Source organism: Falco biarmicus, chromosome 17 (genome assembly GCF_023638135.1).
Source record: "Falco biarmicus isolate bFalBia1 chromosome 17, bFalBia1.pri, whole genome shotgun sequence".
In the NCBI taxonomy this organism is placed as follows: Eukaryota; Metazoa; Chordata; class Aves; order Falconiformes; family Falconidae; genus Falco; species Falco biarmicus.
The window spans coordinates 225025-246490 of NC_079304.1; the positions used below are offsets into that span (position 1 = coordinate 225025).

Below are 21466 nucleotides of genomic sequence, written 5' to 3' on the forward strand. Positions count from 1 at the left end.
TTCCTTCTCTGACCAGGGAGGAGGGGCTGGGCTGGGCTGGGCGGTGTCGGGGGGGGGGGGGGGGGGGGGGGGGGAGAGTGAGTGAGTGAGTGAGTGAGAGAGAGAGAGAGAGAGTGTGTGTGTGTGTGCGTGTGCGTGTGCGTGTGTCTGTGTCTGTGTCTGTGTCTGTGTGTCTGTGTGTGTCTGTGTGTGTCTGTGTGTGTCTGTGTGTGTGTGAAGGGGGGGGCGGGCCACTAGTGTCTCTACGGGGACAGGATGGAACATTTCAACCACTCTGGCCCCCCTCAGTGGCTGATGAAGATTTCACCAGCAACTTAGACCAAGAGCGAAACCCAACAGTGGACTCGGGGGAGCCCTAAGGAGACAGAAAATAAACGGGGCTGGAGCGTTGCAGCTGTCCTGCACATCCCTAGCAGATGACAATCATTAGGCTGGCTCACCCCCTAACCCAGCACAGCTGGAGCTGCTCTTCCCTGGACCAGCCTTGTAGAAACCTCATCACACTCCAGGAAGAGGGCTTGGACCCCTCTCTCCAGACCCTGCCCCTTTCTTCCTGCCCCAAACCAGTCACCCCCTTGCTTTGCTCCCTGCCAGAAATGCCTGGAAGGGGGAAATGAAGGTGGTTTAAAGACCCACAACCATTAGGACCAGTGATGGGCAGCAGGGCTGTCACAGCAATGGATCTTGCTGTGGGAAGAGAGGCAGGAGGGGGCTGAGCCATGGGAAGCAGCCAGTGGAAACGTGCAGGTGGCCAGGGTGGGATGGCAGACGAAGCATTCATGCAGTAGCAAAGGTTTTTGGGAGCAAAGAGTGGAATCTCATCCCTAAACAGGAGCCTCAGCTGTCTCCCTGACAGCCAGGAGCAGCACAAAGCTTTGCTGCCTGCACACCCTTTGGGTTTTCTAAAGTTTGGGCAGGGACGAGCGAGGATGCCCTGCAGACAGTTGCCCAGCTCTGGCAAAGCTGAGCAACCTCCTGGGGCTGTGCTGGGTGACTGGAATGGATGGCTGTCCCCATCCTCAAGGCAACCGAAAACAGCCCTGGGACCACCAGAGCAGAAAACACCCTGATGTGCAAACTGACATTTCCAGTTTCACCGATTAATAAAGAGCCCAAGTATCTCTGAGCACTAGGCAAATAAGCAGCTTATCTCTCTAGATACTGGTGAGAGAAGCAGGGATCAGCTTCCCTGCTTTACATATGGGGAAACAGAGGCACAGCAGAGTTAGCAGGTGATATTTCTAGAAAAAATACTAGTATCCCTGCTTGGTGCAGGTCACATGCTGGGAGAAGGGAAGAGGGAGGCAAAAGAACACTCTGGATCTTCTGCGCTAGGCACACTCTGAAAACCAGTCAGAAAAACATCCCACAGTTGGACTAGATGATCATTGTAGGTCCCTACCAACTGAAATTATTCTATTCTATTCACTAAGTGTTGAAGCAATTAAAATAAATGTCCACTTGCAAAATAAAAATAAAACCAGCAAAAAGCCCAGCTATGAATCAAGGAACCACCCCCTGCTGTGTCCTGCTTCAGCCCACACCGCCTGCCTTGCTCCATCCTTATCAATGGATTTGACATTCATTTCCTTCTAATGGCAGAATTCTTGATCCATCAGCAACAAAACTGAATCAATCAGTTCCCAAAAGCCAAGCTGGTGAGAAGAAACCAGCCCTGGCCCTGGCATGTGGAATCAATCAATACCTTAAGCAGAAAAATATTGATAATGCTGCTGCTGCAGACATATTTATGTACTTTATTATATGTATCATGAGGAGCAATTTTCTCCCCCTGCCCAGCCCTGCCAGTGTTATTTTAATGTGTACAAAATCTTGTTTCTTTCTCAGGAAGGGAAAACACGGTCTGTTTTTACCGTCTTACAGTTTTGCTGTGGCTCCATCCCGAGGAGGGATCGAGTTTCCCGGACATCGTGGTCTCCGCTCGCCGAAGATTCCTTTGGTCAGTCCTTATAAGGAACCAAAGATTCATCTCAGCCTCTACCATGAGTCCGCCCCACTGCAGTCAGGGTGATGGATCGCGCTGGAAAGACAGTTAAAGAAAGAAAAAAGGGAAGGGAGGGAAGCTGGGAGCCGTCAGGCTGGGGATCGGCAAGTGAAAAAGGGAGGCAGGGGGATGGAGAGAGGCATTAAGAGAAATTAGAGGCATGGAAATCAAACTTAATCGAAACCAGATTGGGAGACTTTGATAGTAATGGAAATCAGGTTCTTTTGTGAGCTTGGGGAATGCTGGATCCCTCCTACCCTGGAGCCATGCTTTTGGTGTGCTTTGAGTCTTCCCCCAGGTAGGTGCCCAGCAGTGATTTCAGGTCACATCTGCACCTTGAGGGTATCTGGGGGCCAAAACCCAAGTGAAATCTCTGCTTGGGAGCCCCTAGACAGCACCAGGGTGGCCCCCATCCACATAGCACCTGGCCATGTGCCCCACATGTCCCTGAGCTCTGCAGTCCACCCAGCTGCCATGCACATCACCAGCATCCACATGCATCCACACGGCTGACACCAGCGGGCTGTGGCCATCCCAGTACACACAAAGGGCCAAGGCTGCAGTTTGACCCTGGCCCAGCCAGCACTGGAACAGTGTCATCTCCCACCCTGAGCCAGGAGGGCAATGTCTGAGCTACGTGGCTTGGATGCCATGGTCCAGCCAAGTTCCATCCCCACAGAAATAACCGAGTCCCGTCCCCATGGGAATAACTCCCTGCAGAGCATAGATGCTGATTTTTCAGAGCACTCCCCATTTTTTGTGGGCTGCCTCTGAAGCGCAGCACAGATAGGATGAACAGGCACCAGGCTCGAGTAAGGTAAAAGGGGAAGGTATCAGCAGCCATCCCTCCCTGGCTGGCTAAATCAAGAAAGCAGTTTTCCCCTGAATGGTAAAATCCTGCTGTGGGCATATGAGTCCTGAACCACTCAGTGTTTACTACATTTCAGCTGGGGAGGACAGTCAGCAAATTTTAAGTTGTTGTTCAAGATGGAGCTGATCTTCCCACCCCTCCATCATGGAGAATAAATGGGTGGGTTTGGAGCTGGCAGGGGTGCCGAGGAGAGGATGGGAGCAAAGAGCATGCCCTACACATCAGCTGTATGAGAGCCAACCTTGGCCTCCATCCCTAAAAGCTTTTTAAGTGCCTAAATCCCATTGATCACAAGGAGAACCAGAGGCCCAAGGACTGTGGCAGCCCTCCGCTTCCTGGTCTCTAGACCTGGGTTTGGTTCTTGCCAAGTGGCCCAAGGTGCAAATTTCTCAGCAAAGCTGGCCTAGAGAGCTCAAAGTGATTCTTTTCTCCTCTTTGCCCTTTTTCCATAGAAAAAAAAATATTCTGAAAGGTGCCTTTTTGCCACAAATTCCCCTCCACCCTGCAGAGACTGCCCATCAAGGAAAGCTCCTATGGCTCCCAGCAAAGTGAAGCCCCTTGCTGAAGTCAGCAGCAATAACCGCAGACCCTGATTTCCACCCCAAATTTCCTCCCATTGCTCCTCAAAAGGGATTTTCCCCAGGACAACAGGGGCAGTGCAGGTTCCCCTCACCTTACCATGGAGCAGCCAGACTCTGCTATGCACCAGGACCCATCCCTTGCTCTGCAAACAGTTCCAGCCCAGGTCGCAGGGGCCCTTTTGCTCCCCCCGGGCTTTTCCTTGCAGCCCTTTATTTTTGCTCTCAGCCATGGCCATGAACAGCCGGGATGATATTTTCCCAATGTGTATTATTTATTCATCGTTATTTATAACTTACCATTACTGTGTTACTGTCTTTGTCGGGAAAGTAATTACCTATGCTTTTTAGTAAAATCAATAAAAAGTTTGAAGGCAGGAGCTTGCACCAAGTGTTTAACTTCTGCTGTTTATAGGGGCTCTGATGAGCCCTCATGGGTGGTAGAAGAGAAGAAAGTGTTGTCAGGATTTGCTCAGACACCTCTGGCCTTTGGAATTGGTTGGGGGAAAACCTGGATAGTCCTGAAGAAAGATAACAAGGGGGAGAGACAGCATCTCCAAGGATGCTACATGCTCTGTCCTTGAGAGGAACATAATGCAATATTTCACCAAGCTGTAATTGAGCTTTTGCTAATTAAACCTTCCCTTTTTGGGGGAGGGAGGCACGCCAGGGCACAGCAGTCTCACTCCCAGGCAGCAATGCCATCAGGGTGCCAGCAGCCAGGGAGCCAGGAGCCCCACATTGCCCCTCCAGGGGCGACCTCCCCATGTGTGATGCCCTGCCCCCTGCCTGAAGAGAGGTCAGGGGCCAACAAAAAAAGCCAGAAACTGTTTTTCTTATTACAAATGGGCAGCTCACAGCCAAACCATTCTCCAACCTGCTCTCAGCAAACCAAACCCAGCTCTGCCAGTGGCCAGCACCATCCCAGCCCCTGCAGCATCATCCTGCTGTGGCAAAGTGGGACTGTCAGCATTGCCGGGACCCAGTTTTGGGCCCCCTCAATGGCCATGAGCCACCCTGGGAGAGCGACTGGCCACACTCTGGCACACAGAGCCAGCGACAGGTGCATGTAGCTTTTGGTTTTCCTTAGGGGGTGCAATATGGCAAAATGCCATCTTCCACCAGCAGCCTACAGGATGTTTCCCCAGCAAATAAACCCCGGGAGCCTTTGGTTTAAATTCTGAGAGGTGACAGCAGACTTCTAAGAGGCTCTTTGTCATCTCATGGAGCCAGTAAAAGACTGCAACATTTTTGGGACAGGAAAAAAAAAGTGGGAGGGGATTTAATGAAAAACGTCAGCAAGTCCCTTCACCAAAGGGTGTTAGGACGGGAGCAAAAGTTTTCACTTACCTTTGCTGACCGCTGGCCCAGCCTTGTGCAGATGCAGCCCAGCTGAGCAGCCAGCTCTGTTCCCCAGGCTCAGCTTTACATCACCCATACTGGGTTTAATCCTGGGGGGACTCCCAGAGTGGCATCAGGCTGTTGTGCATCACCCGTGCTCAGGGTGGTGGCAGGGAGGGAGGCTCGGTGGCCACTTGCCCCAAGCCCTGTGTCCCCAGCAAGTGCATCCTGCAGGGTGGAAGGATTTATCAAAGGGGCCAAGGAAAGCAGCTGGGTTTGCCACTTGCTGTGGTGGCACAGCAAAGGCAAATTAATTGCAGGAATTGCAGGAGACCGGGGCTGCTCCCCTCACTGTGCCCAGCCCCGCCATATGTCTGCAGGCAACTTTGCCCCATTTCCATTCAATGGCGCATTAAAAAGAGAGTGGGATACTGGGATACTGGGCTTATTGCTTCCCTCCATGCCCATCTGATCCTGATCTGCGGGTGGGTACACTGCACCCCACGACCTTGGATGCATCCTGCCCTGGTCCCACCTGGCCCCAGCATGGCTTTCTGGCTGGCAAACCCATCACCATGTGGCTCGCACATGTGTTCTTTCGTCTCTGTGCTGGAGCACAAACGGCAGCTTTGGCTTCAATTTAATCTTGCTGAAAGGCGAGGCTGCAAACAAGGGACTTTCCTTAAGGCCCTTCCCAGCTGCCCAGTGGAGCAGTGCAAGCAACCAGCCCTGTGCTCCTCGGGAGGTCAATAAATTGCTTTTCAAGAGGAAATCCAGCTGAGCTATGCTTAGCCCCGGGTGCATCGGTGCCTGGAGGGGTAGATGTGATCCAAGGGAGAGGAACCCATAGGGCTGTTGAGAGCTGGGGGACCTGAATGGCTGCAGCAGTGAGAAAGGCTGGAACTGAGCGTCACCACAGGGAATCCCAACAGCACCTCTGGAGTCCAGAGAGGTGAGGAAATGCTTAGCATTGGCAGGACACAAGGCCAAACCCACTGTGCAGTGGACAAAGTTGGAGAGTGAGGGTGTCTTTCCTCTGTCCCAGCCACAGAAACCACTTTGCGGGCCAGCAACAGCATGTCTGGGCCATTTCCAGTTATCCTCCCTTACAAATGCCACCAGAAAGCCCACTTCATTTTTCCAGTGAGCTCCACAAAGAGCCTTTCTGGTGCTGACACACCAAGGCGGGCGCCTTGCTGGGATGAGGGACAGGCCATGACATTTCCAGCTTCCATCACCATGGGCTTTGGGCTGGGCAGGATGCCAGGCAGAGCCATCCTGCGAGAAGCTGGTATGTCAGGGAAGAGGAAAGTGGCGAGCAGGGAGCTTTTTAGGAACTGAAATACAACAATATGGGTGGGATGTTTTTTACTGCTAACGGCTGATTTACAAAGAGAAGCAGGCAGCTTCAGACACTGCAGCATCACCTGTGTGCTCCCTGCTGGGGGCTTCTCCATGTCACCTGGCTGGACAGACCTTGGGGTCTGGGTCCCAGGATGTCACCAATCCAGGCACCCATGGGATGCTGTCCCTTGTCGCATGCAGGCAAAGGAGGTCTGGTGACCCTATCGCAGCCACAGCTACTGACCTGCCCAAAGCTCTTACTGGGGCTGCAATAGCGCTAACAAACCCGTCACGGGGAGGGTGAGTGGTGGAGGGCTGGAGCGAGGTGTGCAGGGACAGACAGATGGATGAATGTGGGCATTCGAGGGGATGGAGAGAGAGAGAGATGGATGGCCAGATGGACAGCAGAGGAGGGCGCACGGAGATGGATGGATGGGTGCGAATAATTGAGGAGCTGGCTTAGACAGAGATCAAGCGTACCCCAGAAGCACTTCGTGAGACGGTGGCAGGGGGTGGGGGGGTCCGGCCTTTGTGTGCCGGCGGAGCGGGGTGCCGGCTGGGTCGCTCGCCGTGATGCTCTGGGGGCGGAGAGGAGGAGGAGGAGAAGGAGGAGGAGGAGGGACTTGCAGCTCTTTTCTGGCTGCCGCCGAGGCGGCGGGCGGCAGAGGGAGGACAGCCCGGGCGCGCACCGGCTCTCGGGGGGGGTGACCGGCCCCGCCGCCCCCGCGCACCATGGCCGGGCTCCTGCCGCTGCTGCTGCTCCTGGCGGTGAGTGCGGGCCCGGCCCGGCGAGCGGGGGGACAGCATCCCGGGGGCAGCGCAGAGGGTCCCCGGAGGCACCAGGCGGGGGTGGGATGGAGGGTCCCGGGATGGAGAGTCCCGGAGGCACCAGGCGGGGGTATTTGAAGAGTGCCGGGGGTACCGGGCTGCAGACACGGATGGTCCCACGTGCACCGGGATGGAAAGCCCTGAGGGTGTGGGGCGGGAGGTCCCGGGGGTACAAGGCAGGCAGTCCCGGGGCTCCCCGCCGTGCAGCAGGGCTGGAATGGGGGGAGCCTCGGGGGGGATGGGGGGACCGGGGGTGCCAGGCGGGGCACTTCGGGGTGTGGAGGGAGGGGGCCCAGGTGATGGGGGATCCACAGGGATGCAGCCCCTCAGATCCCACTGCATCGAGCTCTGTCATCCCTTCTACCCAGGAAAAAAGGATGACAGAGCCCTCAGTCAGTAGGGGGGGGGAGAAGACGCCCTCCCCCCCTCAGTGCCTTTATCTCCTGCCATCCCACAGCCCCAGGACCACCCCATGACTTTCCCGCTCCAAGCTTGCTGCCCAGAGCAAAGGCCAAGACCTTCTTCCCCCTGGTGTGAGCCCCTGGGATGGGCACAGCCTCCTGTGCCAGAGACAAAACTTCATGGCACTGGGGGGCCAGGAGAGGGAAACACCCGGAGCAGGGCAGCTGGGTGGGCATGCAGGGATGGACCCACCTACCTGGGGCAGAAACAGGGCTGTTCTTGGCAGAGGATTTGATGGGGGTCCCAGAGGTTGCATTAGGCAGCCAGACACCCTTCAGCCAGGATATTAAAGCTGGTGCTTTAGCGGTTTTGTGCAGAGATTGAGGAGAGCGGTGTTTGCAGCATTGTGCCAGAGAGCCTCATTCCCCTGTACAACCATGGTACTGGGCTGGCCAAGCTCCCCAGAGACACTCGCAGCAGCAGTGGGCAGCAGGAAAAGCAAAAACTGTCCCAGCCATATGGATTCAAATGATTTCACCCCAGGGAATTACCTGCCTTGGGCAGACCCCAACTGCTGCAGCAAGACTGGGCTTTGGCATCCCCCAACTCTCTGCAGCCGCCTCCCTGGGTCAGGGCTGAGCCCAGCCATCGCCAGCTGGGGCACCTGCTGCTGTGGGGCTGGATCTGCCCCCCAGAATTGAACCTGCTGAGTTGGGGGGCTGGCACTGTGCACAGAGGGAGCCCGGCTGGTCTGCCAAGCCTTCACCCAGGCATGTCCAGATATTCACCCACAGCTGTGGCCACAGGCCTGGGGCCACCCTGAACCCCAGGCACCCCAGAGTCATTGCTCTTCACCTGTGCTGCTTGGCTGGTAGGTCTGTGTGGGAAGAGGCAGAGCCCTCCCAGCCCTGCTGTGCCAAGCTTCGGCTGGACCTGCAGACCTCAGACGTGGCTTTCTCTGCTGCCCAGAGTTTGGGGATTGCTCGGAGCCAGGGGTTTGGCCTCTCCTAGGCAAGGTGCTTTGCCAAGAAAAGCAGAGCCCATCTGTCAGGCTCACAGGCAGTTCAGATCCAGGCTTGCTATTGGGCCCAACCCCAGCTGTAGCATCCCCTTCCCTCCCCACTCTGGTGCAAAGCAATTTTCTGTGCCAGGGCTCTGGAGCTGATGGTGCCATGTCAAACTCCCATTTCGCCTATCTTCCTCGGAGGCCATCTCCTCAACCGGTGGTGCCTGCTTGGGCATGAAAACCCACTGACACGACTCCAAAAGCAATTAAAAGCTTACAGAGGTGTTGCTTGCACCCTCCATCTGTGGCCCGCCCCGCCTTCATCCAGCTGTCAAAATGCTTTATGGTGTTAATACCTGTGGCTTTGTCAACAGGAGTTGTGTTAATAACATGCACATTTCAGCAGGCTAACACAGACCATGTGCCACTTTTGTAAGTGTGTTAATCTTTATGGTGGTTTCAGTGCTCAAGAAGGAGAACTGAAAGGGAAACCTGGAGGGGTGCAGCACCTGGGACTGGAAGATTCATTTTCTTCAGCATTTAGGAGTGCAGGGGGTGATGGGGAGGGGACATGTGGCCAGAGGGGGTCCCTGGGTTTAGCTGCCAGGGTCCAGGTATTGCGTGGAGGGGGCAGTGTGGCCAGGTCCCATCCCCGCAGGCTCAGTGAGCCACTTGCAGCTGCCTGCGGCATGGGAGAGCTGGCCCCAGCTGCGCTGCCCCAGCCTTTCCAGCACTATTTATAGCCAGGCACGTTTGGCCACTTCCCCGTTCCCACTCATGGCTGCTGCTGCCACAACCATGGGGAGATGGGAGGGTTGCAGGGGACTGAGCCGCAGGGTGAGCTCCAGCCAGGTTTGCTGCAAAGCCCCCTGAGCCAGATCTGTCCTCCAGAAGAGGCATGCAGCCAGCCTACTGCAAAGTGAGCCCCTTCCTCACCCCCAAATCCATTGCCCAGCTGTTATTTGGGAGTGCTGGGACGCCCCCCAACACACCAAGCCCTCCTGTCTGCCCGGCTGGGGCCCAGCACTGGAGCGGGCTGCCAGCCTGGGCTGGCAAAGCAGCGCCAAGGAGGAGAGCACATGCTTTCAAGTGCAGGGTAATTGGAGCACTTTGTCATTCAGATGCCTATAATTGGCGCTCCATTGTCTCAGCCAGGCCGGATGCTGCCGGATGATGCACAGCGAGTTCATAACGCCGCATTGTGCAAGGAGGCAGCCAACTGGCTGACGAGGCATCCAGATGCACAGGGAGGGGGAGCTCCCTCAAGCGTTAGCTGAGTTTCTCCCCCCACCAAATCTGGCTTAGCTGGATGGCAGGGGGATGGTCCGACCCTGGAATACACCTGCCTGCGAGAAAGAGAGCAAGAGGAGCCCTTGCAGAGCTCGGATCACCATGAGCATCTCAGCAGCCCTGCACTCAGGCGGAGATGCCTCCTGCACTGCATGGCCCCAGCAAGGAGTTTTGGGAAGCAGCTGTCCTGCAAATGCACCCCATTCCCCAGGCTGTAAAGTGCATGTGCAGGGTGGCTCTGACCCCACTGCTTATGGCATGTTTATTGCTTCCATATGTGATGACAGGTTTTATAAGTAGGTACGCTTACTTCCATTAGACAGTAATGTTGTTGAAGCTCTTGGTGCTGCCTTCAAAGTCTTCATTTCCATTGTGGGGTCTGATTTCTGATCCCCGCATGCAGCAAGAGCACTGTGCAGAGCTGCCACCCCAGCTCTCCAAACCCTCTACTGCCACAGGCAGGTCTCCCTGCTGCCAGGCTGCATGCAGTGCCCTACCTTCCCCCAGGCTGGAAAGGGCTAAACCCTTCAGGATGGCAAAATATCCTTAAAGGAGATGGCTCAGGTGAGAGACAAGAGCAAACAATGCTGTAAGCCCCACAGAAACCCCCACCCCCCACAATACTCACCAGCCTGGACTGTGGAGATGTGAGCTTTTCTGACCTTCCTCCAGCTGTAGACCTTGGCAGGGGCTTTCCTGATGAGCTGCTTTTGCATAGGAACATAATTTCTCCCAAGACCTATATTTAATGAGCCCCCTTTAGCCCCAACATGTGATGCTCACCCCAGAGCAGGACCCTACCTGGATTTGACACACTTGTCCACCTGCCCCTGCAGGGAGGGTCCCACAGCAACGGTCATCTCCTGGCTCTCTTTTCTCTCCCAGGGATCTGCCTGGGGCTCCAAGGACAAGTGCTTCACGAAGATGTACACAACAAGTGGGGAGTGCTGCAAAGCCTGCAACCTGGGAGAGGGAGTGGTGCAGCCCTGCGGGGTCAACCAGACCATCTGTGAGCCCTGCCTAGACAGTGAGTACCTGCTCCCCTCCGCAGAGGGCCACAGAGGGGTTGCTGGTGTGGGGCCGGGGGTTCAGGGACCATGAGCATTAACATATACTTGGGTCTCCCGAAGTGCATCCTCTTTCCCTCCTGGAAGTGTTGCCTGGGCACAATTTGTGCTGTTTGCTTCCATCTTTCTGTGCACAGCCCAACACTCCAACACACAGCCCTTGCACACATCAGCTCTGCCTTGTACTCAGCCTTCCTAGGCCACCCACCTCTGCACCGACACCAGGGTTATTTCCAATATTTCCCCAAAGCACCCACCCTGCAAATCCCAGCCACGGATTCAACAGCTTACCCTGCTTTGGGATCTGTTAGTACCAGGCACCTTTGCAGATCCCCCTTTCAGCACTGTTCCCCTCCCGATGGGTCCTGAGCTACCGGCTCATGGCCAGACATTTGCCTACAAAAAAAGTTCCCCTCCTCACACTGACTATATGTTGGTCTCGGATCCAGCCACACAGATGTCTCCCAATGATCCACCTGTTTGTTTTTTTTTTTTAAACCTTGTAAAGACTGCAACATAAAAGCAAGTTTGGGACAGGAGAAGCAAATCACATAATCACATAGGTAGCCAAGAGAGGAACAGTTTTCTTTTGGCCAGCTTCAGGCACGTTACCTATGTCAGCTTCATAAATGTCGGCCAGAGATGTGTGCTGGAGACCTGCTTAAATGCTTACAGATGAAGTGGTCCAACTATTACTGTTTGAACAATGCCATGATCGGCATAAGCAATCTGCCCTTCAAATTACTGCTGCAAAGCCTTTGAAGGCCAATGGACAAGTATTTGTAGGAAAAGCTGTGCCAGCCAAGCCCAGATTGCTCTGGAGATGTGATTTGAGAGGGGGAAGGGACAGAGCATGGCTGTGGGAGAGCAAATAGGAGGCAAAGTCCAGTGGGAGAGAAACAGTATAAGCAGAGCAGTGCTAGTACGGAGCAGGAGATGGAGCAGTGTCAGGGCAGTGCTAAAAATACCTCTGCTCTCCTGCAGAATCGATGAATCGCGCTTACCCTCCCTGTGTCTGGCTGCAGGGGCTGAATCCCACCAGCTGCAACCTCAGGGCTGCTGTGCAGGATAACCCTGCACAGCACAGCAGGCTCGCTCCCTCCCGGGCTGCGACAGGCTCAACTCTGTCTCTCTGCCAGGTGTCAGGGCATCCACTGTGCCATCCATCCCCACCAGCCCTTCCTGCAGGGAACCTGGCCAGGGTGTCAGGCTCCAGCTCCCGTGGTGTGCAGGGCTGTAAATACAGAGGGCTGCTTTGCATTCCTGGGGAATGCTCAGATGAGACCATGTCCCATTAGCCGCATTTCCAGGCTGGCAGATGGCTGTCTCCCCGATTTCTTTCTGGGAACTGAACAGATAAAGGGAACTACCACCCTCCCTGGAGGACCCAGAGGTTACGGTGAAACCAGGACTGTGACCTGGGCGTAGCGCTGCAAGCCCATGTGTCAGCTGGGGCACAGGCACCACTGCTCTGGTTCGTATCCCAGCTTCTCCTGCCCAGCCCCACGTTGTGACAGGCCAGGCATTTGCATTTTTGCAGGGGGATTAACATCAGGCAGCAGCTCTATTGGGTCAGGGAGCTGATCTGGAAAGTATCAGAACAAAAGGGTCTGGCCCCTTCCTCCATTACTGCAGAAATAAGAGCAGCTAGCAGCAAACACTGCAGCTGTGAGAACTCCCAGCATCTCACCCAGGCTGAGAGCAAAGCCCCAGGGCAGAACCTTGTGCCCTACTTAGCTTTGCTGCTCCTGGACCAGTAAGGCTGAATGCTCCTGGCCTCCAAGCAGCCGTGTCCCCTTCTCCATGATTTCCCCCACAGCCCTTCATCTGCATGCCCGCAGCTCATAGCTCTGCCACCCCTTGTTTGGGAATATCTAGAACATGGGATGCCCCTCACTTACCCAGCTACACAACAGCATGGTGTGCCACCCACAGCAAGATCAGGCCTCTATCACCCTGATAAGCAGCACCAAGAAGAAAAACCAGCCTACTCACCACCTTAAAAAAAAAAAAGCAAAACAAAAAGCCAAACACAAAAACAACACCCCAAAACCAACAAACTCCAGACAAAACCAGTGAGCCACAACCAAAAGAAAGCCCCCTGCAAACCCTCCTGCTTTATACCCCAGCCCTGCCCCCAGCTGCCTTTCATTCATTCATTAATAGCAGCATGGACTAATCCTTAGCAGCTTGTCAGCTGGGAGCTGCTGGGTGGGGTGACCATGGAGTGACTCATGGGTGCAGGTGCTGCAAGGGGGTAAACACTCTCCCAGCTCTCCTCTGAGCCTAGAGCAGGATTTTGGGGTGGGGAGAGGAGACTTACAAACCCTGTTGTCAGCCCTTGCTGGGATGGGGAGAGGGTCCTTTTGGACCTGGGCTCATGCTGGATCCTGCTGCTGTGGATATTGGGCAGGTACAGGCAGCCCTGGACCCTGCCTGTTAAGTGTGAGGCAGCAGGGAGGAATGCCCACCTCCACCCCAGGCTGCCTCTGAGCTATTGCCTTTGATGCCTTCCTGATTCACTCGCCAAATTGTTTTGCGGAAATTTGCTACAACCAAAGCACAACCCCTGGCAAAGCCCACAGGGGCTGGAGGAAACAGACCCTGCATTAGCCCAAATGGCCACTTGCTTTTTTTTTATTACAATTTTCCTTCTCCCTCACCTTGCTAGCTACCCCTGATTGCTGCCTCATGATTTATTTATCCCTCTGGCCAGCCTGCGTTGCTGTGGGCAGGAGGGAGGGGGACCCTCTTTAAATCTCGGCTGTAATTGCCCAGCTCAGATACCTTGCTGCCATTGAAAATGTGCCCACTCAGCCGTATGCCTTTCCTGGCCACTTCCCCACTCTAAGTGTGCCTATCAATAATTCAGAATAATGCAAAGGATGAGCCCAGGTTAATGGGAGCCACGCATGTCAGCAGCTGACCCAGTGCTGTGCTGGCTGTGCCTGCTTGGCTGGGCAGGGGGGCAGGGGCTGCTTGCCCATGCCAGGGCAGAGTCAAGGAGGTAGCTGGAGGCCAATGGCAGCAGAGTGGGTTCATCTCCAGGTCCTGCACTTCCAAGGAGAGCATGTGGCCGGCTGTGAGAGAGGAGCAGGACGCACAGGCACAGGGCAAGGGGGAGATGGTGTGAAGTGGAAATGTCGCTGCTGTTGCTGCTCAGGGTTTACTGCAGCTGAGCCACGGTGGGAAAGCAGCTACTGAGGCTGGGGTGCCACCTCCATCCCTCTAACCCTGCCCATCACCAGGGTCTCAGAGCTCTTCACTCCCCTCTATCTTGAAAGCAGACAAAAAATTAAGCACCAGAACAGCTATGCCCTGAGCCTGTCTGTGGCTTAGTCTCCATTTGGCCACACAGGGAAGCTGGAAGTCACTAAAGGTGGGAATTACCATCTCCTATGACCATCCTCGGAAGACAGGCAGGTAATTGAAGATTATAGCACATGGCTGGATTGCCTTCCTGAGGAGCCAGGCTAGCAGAAGGATTGTGGTTGAGCTCCCTGGCACCTTCTCCATCAAGGCAGCTGGACTTCCCCCTGGCATTATGGGCAAGTGAAGATGGGGCATTGCGGCACTGCAGGCTGTGAGGGATCAATGTGAGGGAGGCATCCAATGGGACAGCAGCTGTGCCCTCCAGGATGGGAGATGACCCGTCTTCCCAGGCTAAAAATATCTTCAAACACCTTTGGGAGGGGGCAGCAGGAGGGAGAGGGCAGCGGGGGCAGCTTGCTGGTATGCAGGAGGAGGATTGATTTCCCCAGCAGAGTCAGTCCTGCAGGATGAAACTGGAGAGCAAGAAGCCCTGGGGTCAGACAAGAGTCAGCAATTAGTGTTGTAACCTCCTGTTTGCATCATGCCCTGAGTCAGGGGCACGAGGCCAAGGAGGGGGGCACAGGGTGGAGATGCCCCGAGGCCCCTCCTGCCCCAGGCAGGACGCAGAGGAGAAAGCTATTGGGATGCTGGGGAGCAGCAATGGCTGTAGGACGCCCACAGGGACCATCCAGAGGTCAAAAATGGCGATGGTGCCCCAGCCAGGGGCAGGGATGCTTACCTGGGGACACAGGCACCGAGTGCTGGGATGGGCACATTGAGGGCAGCATCCAGCCCTGCCCAGGCTGCAAGAGCTCAAAGGCTGGATCCCCGCTGAGCTGCAAATTGCTGCAGAAAAGTGTGTAGCTATTAATGGGAAGTAGAACCTGTGGGCTAGAGGACTCTCGGTGGTGTTGGGGGGTGGCAGAGGGGACACCTCTCCCCTTGGTTTGGAGGAGGAAGGGAAAATTAATGAAAGGGGCAATGGTCCCTTCCAGCAGCTGCTGCACAAGCCCATCTCCCGAGCCTGGCACCATTTGGTGATGGGGCAAAGCCTGTGCCAGGGAGCAAAGTAGCCATGGGGACAGGGATGCCATGCTGGACCCTGCTCACCTCACCCTCTGTCCCCTGCCAGGTGTCACCTACTCAGACACGGTGAGTGCCACGGAGCCGTGCAAGCCCTGCACACAGTGCGTGGGGCTGCAGAGCATGTCCGCACCCTGTGTGGAGTCGGACGACGCTGTGTGCCGCTGTGCTTACGGCTACTACCAGGATGAGCAGAGTGGGAGCTGCAAGGAGTGCCGGGTGTGCGAAGTGGGCTTTGGCCTCATGTTCCCGTGCCAGGACTCACAGGATACAGTCTGCGAGGAGTGTCCTGAGGGCACCTTCTCCAGTGAAGCCAACTTCGTGGACCCCTGCCTGCCCTGCACCACCTGTGAGGAGAATGAGGTGATGGTGAAGGAGTGCACGGCCACCTCGGATGCCGAATGCAGAGGTAATGCTGCCTTTCATGGGAAGAGCCATTGTGGAGGGGAGAGCGGGTTCACTGGGTTTCCTGTAGCACTCCCTGCCTCAGTTTCCCTTTGTACCACAGCAATGGGGAGGCAGGGGCATGTCTCTGGGCTTGGAGGAGAGGACCCGGGGGTCCATCTGAGACCCCCAGCCCTCAGGCATTGCAGCATCCTACCAAGGCAGCACTTACCCTGAGCCCTTGTCGCCCTTGCAAATGCTTGGCCCCCAGGATCTGCCTGGCCCTTCCCACAGGCTTCCTTGGCTGAAATCCCGGCAGGATGATGCTGTGGGTGCAGGCACTCTGCCAGATGGCTTTTGGTGTCCATGAACAGCAAGCAGAGCCAATAGGTTCACCAGTCTTGGATGCTGTGCTCGCCGCCACCCAAGCCTTCATCAAGCGGGAGCTTAGCAGCTGATGGGTTTCTGATGTAACTGCCAGAGAACAGCCAGCCCCACAGCCCAGGAGGGTTCAGTGCTCAGGGGCAGGGGGAGAGCACCATTCACTGACAGCAGCCCCTCGCTGTTCCAGCCTGCACCCCACTGCGGTGTGGACCCCCCCACAAGGAGTGGCAGGGCTGTTTCAGCTGGGTATGCCCTGCTTGCTCCTTGGCAGCAGCAGCGTGACTCCCTGCCCTGAGCCCAGCTGGGGAGAAAAGACCTTTGTCCTGGCCGCTACTGATTCACAGCACAGGGGCAGCCAGCACAGCTCCCTGAAAAGGGTCGAGTAAATGGAGCCATAAGTCAAGGAGCACAGGGCCAGCTTTGTTAGCTGGCCTTGGGGCCCTGGCGGAAGCGGCTGTGACGGCTACCGAAGCGCTGCTCCAAAAGGGCAGCGAGGTCCAGCTGGAGGCCATGGCTGGGAGGGCTGGCAGGGCAAGGTGCCAGCTCCCTGCCACAGCACTCGCTCCACCTCGCCAGGCTGGCGGGCGCGGCACAGCTGTGCAGAGCTTGGTGCCAGCGGGCACAGGACAAAGCCCTGGAGAGGGACACAGGGGGCTTTGGGAAGGAGCTGGTGCCCATGGGAGGGGATGGGGCAGCTGCAGAGCATTTCCCTGGGGCAAGAGAAGACATATCCGCTCGCTTCATGGGATACACCAGGGCATGGCAGGAACGGGGTCACTCCCAAATGGAGCCAGGCTGGTGGGGCACATGGCTGCAGGCAAGGGGCTGGGAAAAGGGCAAATCCAGGCTCTGGTGCTGCTGACAGCAGGTGAGCCCGGCTCCATGCAAACTGTGGAGGCAGCTGGGTTGCCTTACTCAGGTCCTGGGGCAGATGTGCAGTGGATGGGAGGCAGCTGGGGCTGCTTCCCTGAGCTTCAGTACCAGCGATGGGAGCCCAGGCCTCAGTCTACAGCTTGCACGTGGTGGGAAGGGCTGCAGGACTCGAGCAAACCCAGTGCTGGGAAGGAAGAACTTGCAAAGCCATGTCCATGCCAACCACAACCAGGTGCCATCAGCCATACAGGGCAGGGGACAGCTTCAACTTGTCCTGGGGACCAGGAAGGCTAGTGCTGTCTGGGGCCAGAGGATGAGGTAGTTTGCAAGTACAAGCCTGGGGACAAGGGGATGGGGCAGAGCTGGCACCTCTGCAAGCCCTGCAGCTTTTGGAAAAAGGTCCCTGCAGAGATTGCTGTCCCTTTATCAGTTCACCCACCACAGCCCATTAGAAGACATGGCTAGCTGTGTGACTAATTATTCCGATTTCTTTTCCCTTCCCTCTTGGCAGACCTCCACCCTCGCTGGACAACACACACACCATCCCTGGTGGGCTCTGAGAGCCCTGAGGCCATCACCAGGGACCACTTCAACACTGAAGTGATGCCCAGCACCCCGGCAGACACTGCCACCACCATCATAGGCAGCTCACAGCCTGTTGTGAGCCGCGGCACTGCTGACAACCTCATCCCTGTCTACTGCTCCATCCTGGCAGCTGTGGTGGTGGGCCTGGTGGCCTACATCGCTTTCAAAAGGTAGAGGACCAAGGCAGCACTGTGGGGTCATGGCAGAGGATTTAGGTAGTGGGAAACAGGCTGCGTCCCCCCACCTCGGAGGTCCCACAGCCAGAGCTGACACCAACAAGGGAAGGAGGGGACCAGGCTGGGTGGTAGGAGATGGATTTCCAAAAATGCATGAGAAATCAGGCAGCTGAGGGGTGAAAGAGGGAGATGGCAGCAGGGTGGGGGAGCCCTCATTGCAACTCCCGCCCTGCCTGGTCTCTGCTTGCTCTGGCACACTGTGAGCGCCCGTCGCGGCTCATCACACTCAGGGGCTCATCCCCTGCGTGTGCTGGGTTTGCACCTGGCCCCAGACAGGCCAGGGCCAGCTTGACGGCTCCCCAGGCACCCCAGGCTGGAGGCACCCTGAGGGACCCACAGGCACCCCAGGTCCCCTGCATGCTCCGGCAGCACAGACACATTTTTGCAGCAGATCCATGCAGGAGGGATCCCTGCCCCAGTCCCTTGCAAAGCTCGGGAGCTTGGCACCTGCAAATGCTGATTTAAACTGATCCAGCCGCTGTGATGGAGAGGTTGAGCCAGAGGCTGTAGAAGAAATGCTGCTCCCTAGGAAAAGTCGTCCCAAGAAAGGGGGACAAATCAACAAACCTGCTCCCAGCCCAGGGGATGTCGCCAGCTGCTGTCATCTCCCTGCTCCTCTTCCTGCAGGTGGAACAACTGCAAACAGAACAAGCAAGGGGCCAACAACCGCCCGGTGAACCAGACACCTTCACCGGAGGGTGAGAAGCTGCACAGCGACAGCGGCATCTCGGTGGACAGCCAGAGCCTGCATGACCAGCAGCCACCCAGCCAGAGCACCCAGGGGCCAGGTAGGGCAAACCAGGTGCTGCAGGGTGGGCAAGGGCACCCCAGGGATGGACTTAACACCGCTTCATCCTTGCCAGCGCCCAAGGGAGATGGGAATCTCTACACCAACCTGCCACCCAGCAAGCAGGAGGAGGTGGAGAAGCTGTTGGGCAGCTCCACAGAGGAGACATGGAGGCGGCTGGCCGGGGAGCTGGGCTACAAGGAGGACCTCATAGACTCCTTCACCCGGGAGGAATCACCTGCCCAGGCTCTCCTGGCCGACTGGTCCTCCAAGGAGACAGCCACCCTTGATGCCCTGCTTGCTGCCCTGCGCAAGATCCAGCGTGGGGACATCGTCGAGAGCTTGTACAGCGAGTCCACCGCCACCTCTCCCGTCTGAAGGGTGGCCTGGGGCAGCCCCATGGGGTCCCCTTCCCCCTTCACCTCTCCCCTCCCTGGCACCGAGAGCCCTGAAGGGGAGGGTGGGAAGGAAGTGGGGGGTCCCCAGGCCCCCCCAATTTACCGTCCCGTATGCACTAAGCTCCTGTTTTCGGTATTGCCCGCTCCCTATGCCACCTTCCCCTGGCAGCTCATAAGTGGGTTGGGTGCGGGGCTCAATGCCCAAAGCCTGTCTGCCACTGGAGCATCCTCTGAGCCCTGTGAGGCTGGACAGACAGACGCAGGAATGAGCACTGCACTCTCAGCCCTCTCCTCTTCCAGCCCCTTCTCCTTCCTCCTTGGGGGTCCAGTCCTCCTCTTCCTTCTGCTCTTCCTCCTTGGCCCACCCTGCCGCTATTTCCTTCTCCCTTCCAACACCCTGAAATCCAGCTGCTTTCCCCAAACCACAGGTCTGGGGTGGGAATGGAGAGAACTGGATCTGCTGTACCAGGATCTGGGGAGGGGTCTGGTCCTACAGATGGGCTGTGTCAAGGCGGGGTGTTCTGGCAGAAAGGACTTGGCTTCCAGCAGCCCAACTTACACTGTGAAATTTGGGGGGCACAGCCTCCATGCATGGTCCACGGGGCTGCCAGCATTTGGTCTCAGTGAGGAGCGGCTGGGACCACCCAAACATTGAGGACCAGACATATAGGTGCCACCAGTTCCCCAGAACTGGAGCTCTGTGGGGGAACACTGAAGGTCTAAAGGGCTGAAAAAGTGCCTGCCTGCAGCAGGGACATGACATGGGCGCTGCTCATCCTTCCCTTGGCACCAGTCCTGGTGTTCCTGCACTGCATCAACCCGGGGGCAAAGCCACCCTGCTGTGATTGCACTGTCCCTCCTCGCCTGGAGACCCAGTAGGGGCTGGCGGTCCCAACCTCCTTGTAAGGGCTAAGGGCTCCTTCTCCAGCACTGTGAAGGGTGGCTAAGAAATGCCCCTGCCTGATCTGCTGTGGGCCTTTTGCCTCCATGTGGCTGCACAGTGGGTGCTGCCCACCCTCAGTGCACCACCTGCCTCCCCACGGCATCCCTGGTTGGCCTCAGCACCTCCCTCCACTTGGGACCCCACCACAGCCCTGGGGAAGGGACATCACTCACCGCCTCCACAGCTGTAAGTGCGTTTTCTTGGCATATCAGCACCCTGCCCAGCACCCAGCTTGCTCAGAGGTGATTCTGGAGAGCAGCAGCCGGGCAGGCGAGCACCCTGTTCCCCCTGTGAGCTGCTGCTGAGCAGCCAGCACAGTCCTGGGGGACGTCCCCAATACGGCTTTGGTGCCTCGCTTGCCTGGAGCATCATGAGCTTTTTGCAGAGGAGGGACTGCAAGGTGAGCTGGTGCACGCACCTGATGCTGGGTATGTCTGTACCTATGGACTCCCCTTTGCCTTGGATTCAGCCAGGAACGCTTTCCTGAAGGCAGAAGGTGACGTTCTTTCCCTCCTTAAGGAGATAAGCAAGACTTGTAAATAACACTGTGTCGTTTTACTAACTGCTTGATGTTTCTACATGTGACATGGGGTGACGGCGCCTGCTCCAGCCCCTCTACTCTTCCTCACAGCCTTTCTGCCTGCAAGGCAAGCTTTTGTCTTGCAGCCGAAGCCTTCGGTCCCACCTTGTTTCTGGCCTTAAAGACTCAATGGGGAGGCAGGGAAACATGCACACCCCAAAAATCACTGCAGCATGTCCATGAAAACATGGGAACTTGGGAACATGGAAAGATTTGGTGTTCCTGGTGGAGCTGCCAGGTGTTGGGAAGGAGTGCTTTCTGAGGGATTGGAGCCTGCGTCAATAGGATTCCAGTGCCCAGATCCAGTGCCCAGATCCTTCAAAAGCTGTCAGGAATTTTGCGCCCTGTGCTTTGGATGATAAAGCAGCACAGGCTGAATCTGAATCTCCAGTATATGGTATTTGACACCTCCTGCAGCAAAAAAGCAAAGATCCCTTTGGAGGAACACCACCTGCAACATTTTGGCCGCTGGCTGCCCATGCCAAACCCGTTGGTTAGAAACACTTGGCCCTGACAGGGCTGTGAGTCCCTCGTCCAAGGCCTGAACCTCTCCCATCACTAAAATCTAATGAAACTGCCCTAGATTTGCAACCCTGCTTGCAGTGGGCAACTCTGGCTTGCAACCCCCCAGCAGGGTTGCTGGCTTCTGCCAGACGAAGCCATCCAAAGGGGTGCTTTTGGATTAATTTAAACATTGGTTATTGTCAGGTTGTTTCCATCAGTCCCTTTTTTTGCTGAAGCAACTAAAATATAAACTGAGGGCGACTGGAATAAAGTGCCCAGGTCAAAAGCCAAACAAACTGCTCGAATCAGTCTGACAAGTCAACCTGGCCATACCTTGCCAGCTGGAAATTGCTTTTCTTCAGGACAATATTGCCATGGTCTCAGGTTTCAATTGCCATAGTAAAGGGATTTCCTCAGGGCTGAGGAAATGGAGACAAACTCAGCATCCAAAGAGAAGCTGGGGGACGCCTTACATCCCTGATTGCAGAAAATAAATAAAAATATTAAAAAAAAAAACAACAAAGAGGGAAAACCAAGCCAAAGTTAGTGCTCATCAGTATGTTTTGTGTTCTTTTCTAATGTTTCTGTTGTACAAAGAACTTGTGTTTCTCCACTCACCCCTCTGTAATACCAGTGCCGATTTATTAGGAAGTATTACGGTGAAG

General features: G+C 56.1%; 1 protein-coding gene across 2 annotated transcripts; it reads left to right on the plus strand.

Annotated features, from left to right (window-relative positions):
* The first annotated feature begins 6757 nt into the window (after positions 1 to 6757).
* On the plus strand, positions 6758 to 21320 carry NGFR (nerve growth factor receptor). Of its 2 annotated transcripts, XM_056362497.1 has the most exons (7): positions 6758 to 6907; positions 10551 to 10692; positions 15177 to 15196; positions 15386 to 15536; positions 17280 to 17523; positions 18217 to 18377; positions 18453 to 21320. In XM_056362497.1, exons 1-7 carry the CDS (start codon positions 6872 to 6874, stop codon positions 18752 to 18754), a joined length of 1056 nt encoding a protein of 351 aa, XP_056218472.1. In that variant the 5' UTR covers positions 6758 to 6871; the 3' UTR covers positions 18755 to 21320. The 2 variants fall into 2 exon arrangements, with proteins under 2 accessions (XP_056218472.1, XP_056218471.1); XM_056362496.1 differs by having other exon boundaries at positions 15177 to 15536.
* The last annotated feature ends 146 nt before the right edge of the window (positions 21321 to 21466 follow it).

Excerpts from the sequence above, each read along its gene's own strand:
- NGFR (XM_056362496.1), top strand. The coding sequence starts at position 6,872 with ATGGCCGGGCTCCTGCCGCTGCTGCTGCTCCTGGCG. Across the intron at positions 6,908-10,550 it reads CGCTGCTGCTGCTCCTGGCG|GGATCTGCCTGGGGCTCCAA; the intron begins GTGAGTGCGGGC and ends TTTCTCTCCCAG. Across the intron at positions 17,524-18,216 it reads GCCTACATCGCTTTCAAAAG|GTGGAACAACTGCAAACAGA; the intron begins GTAGAGGACCAA and ends CTCTTCCTGCAG.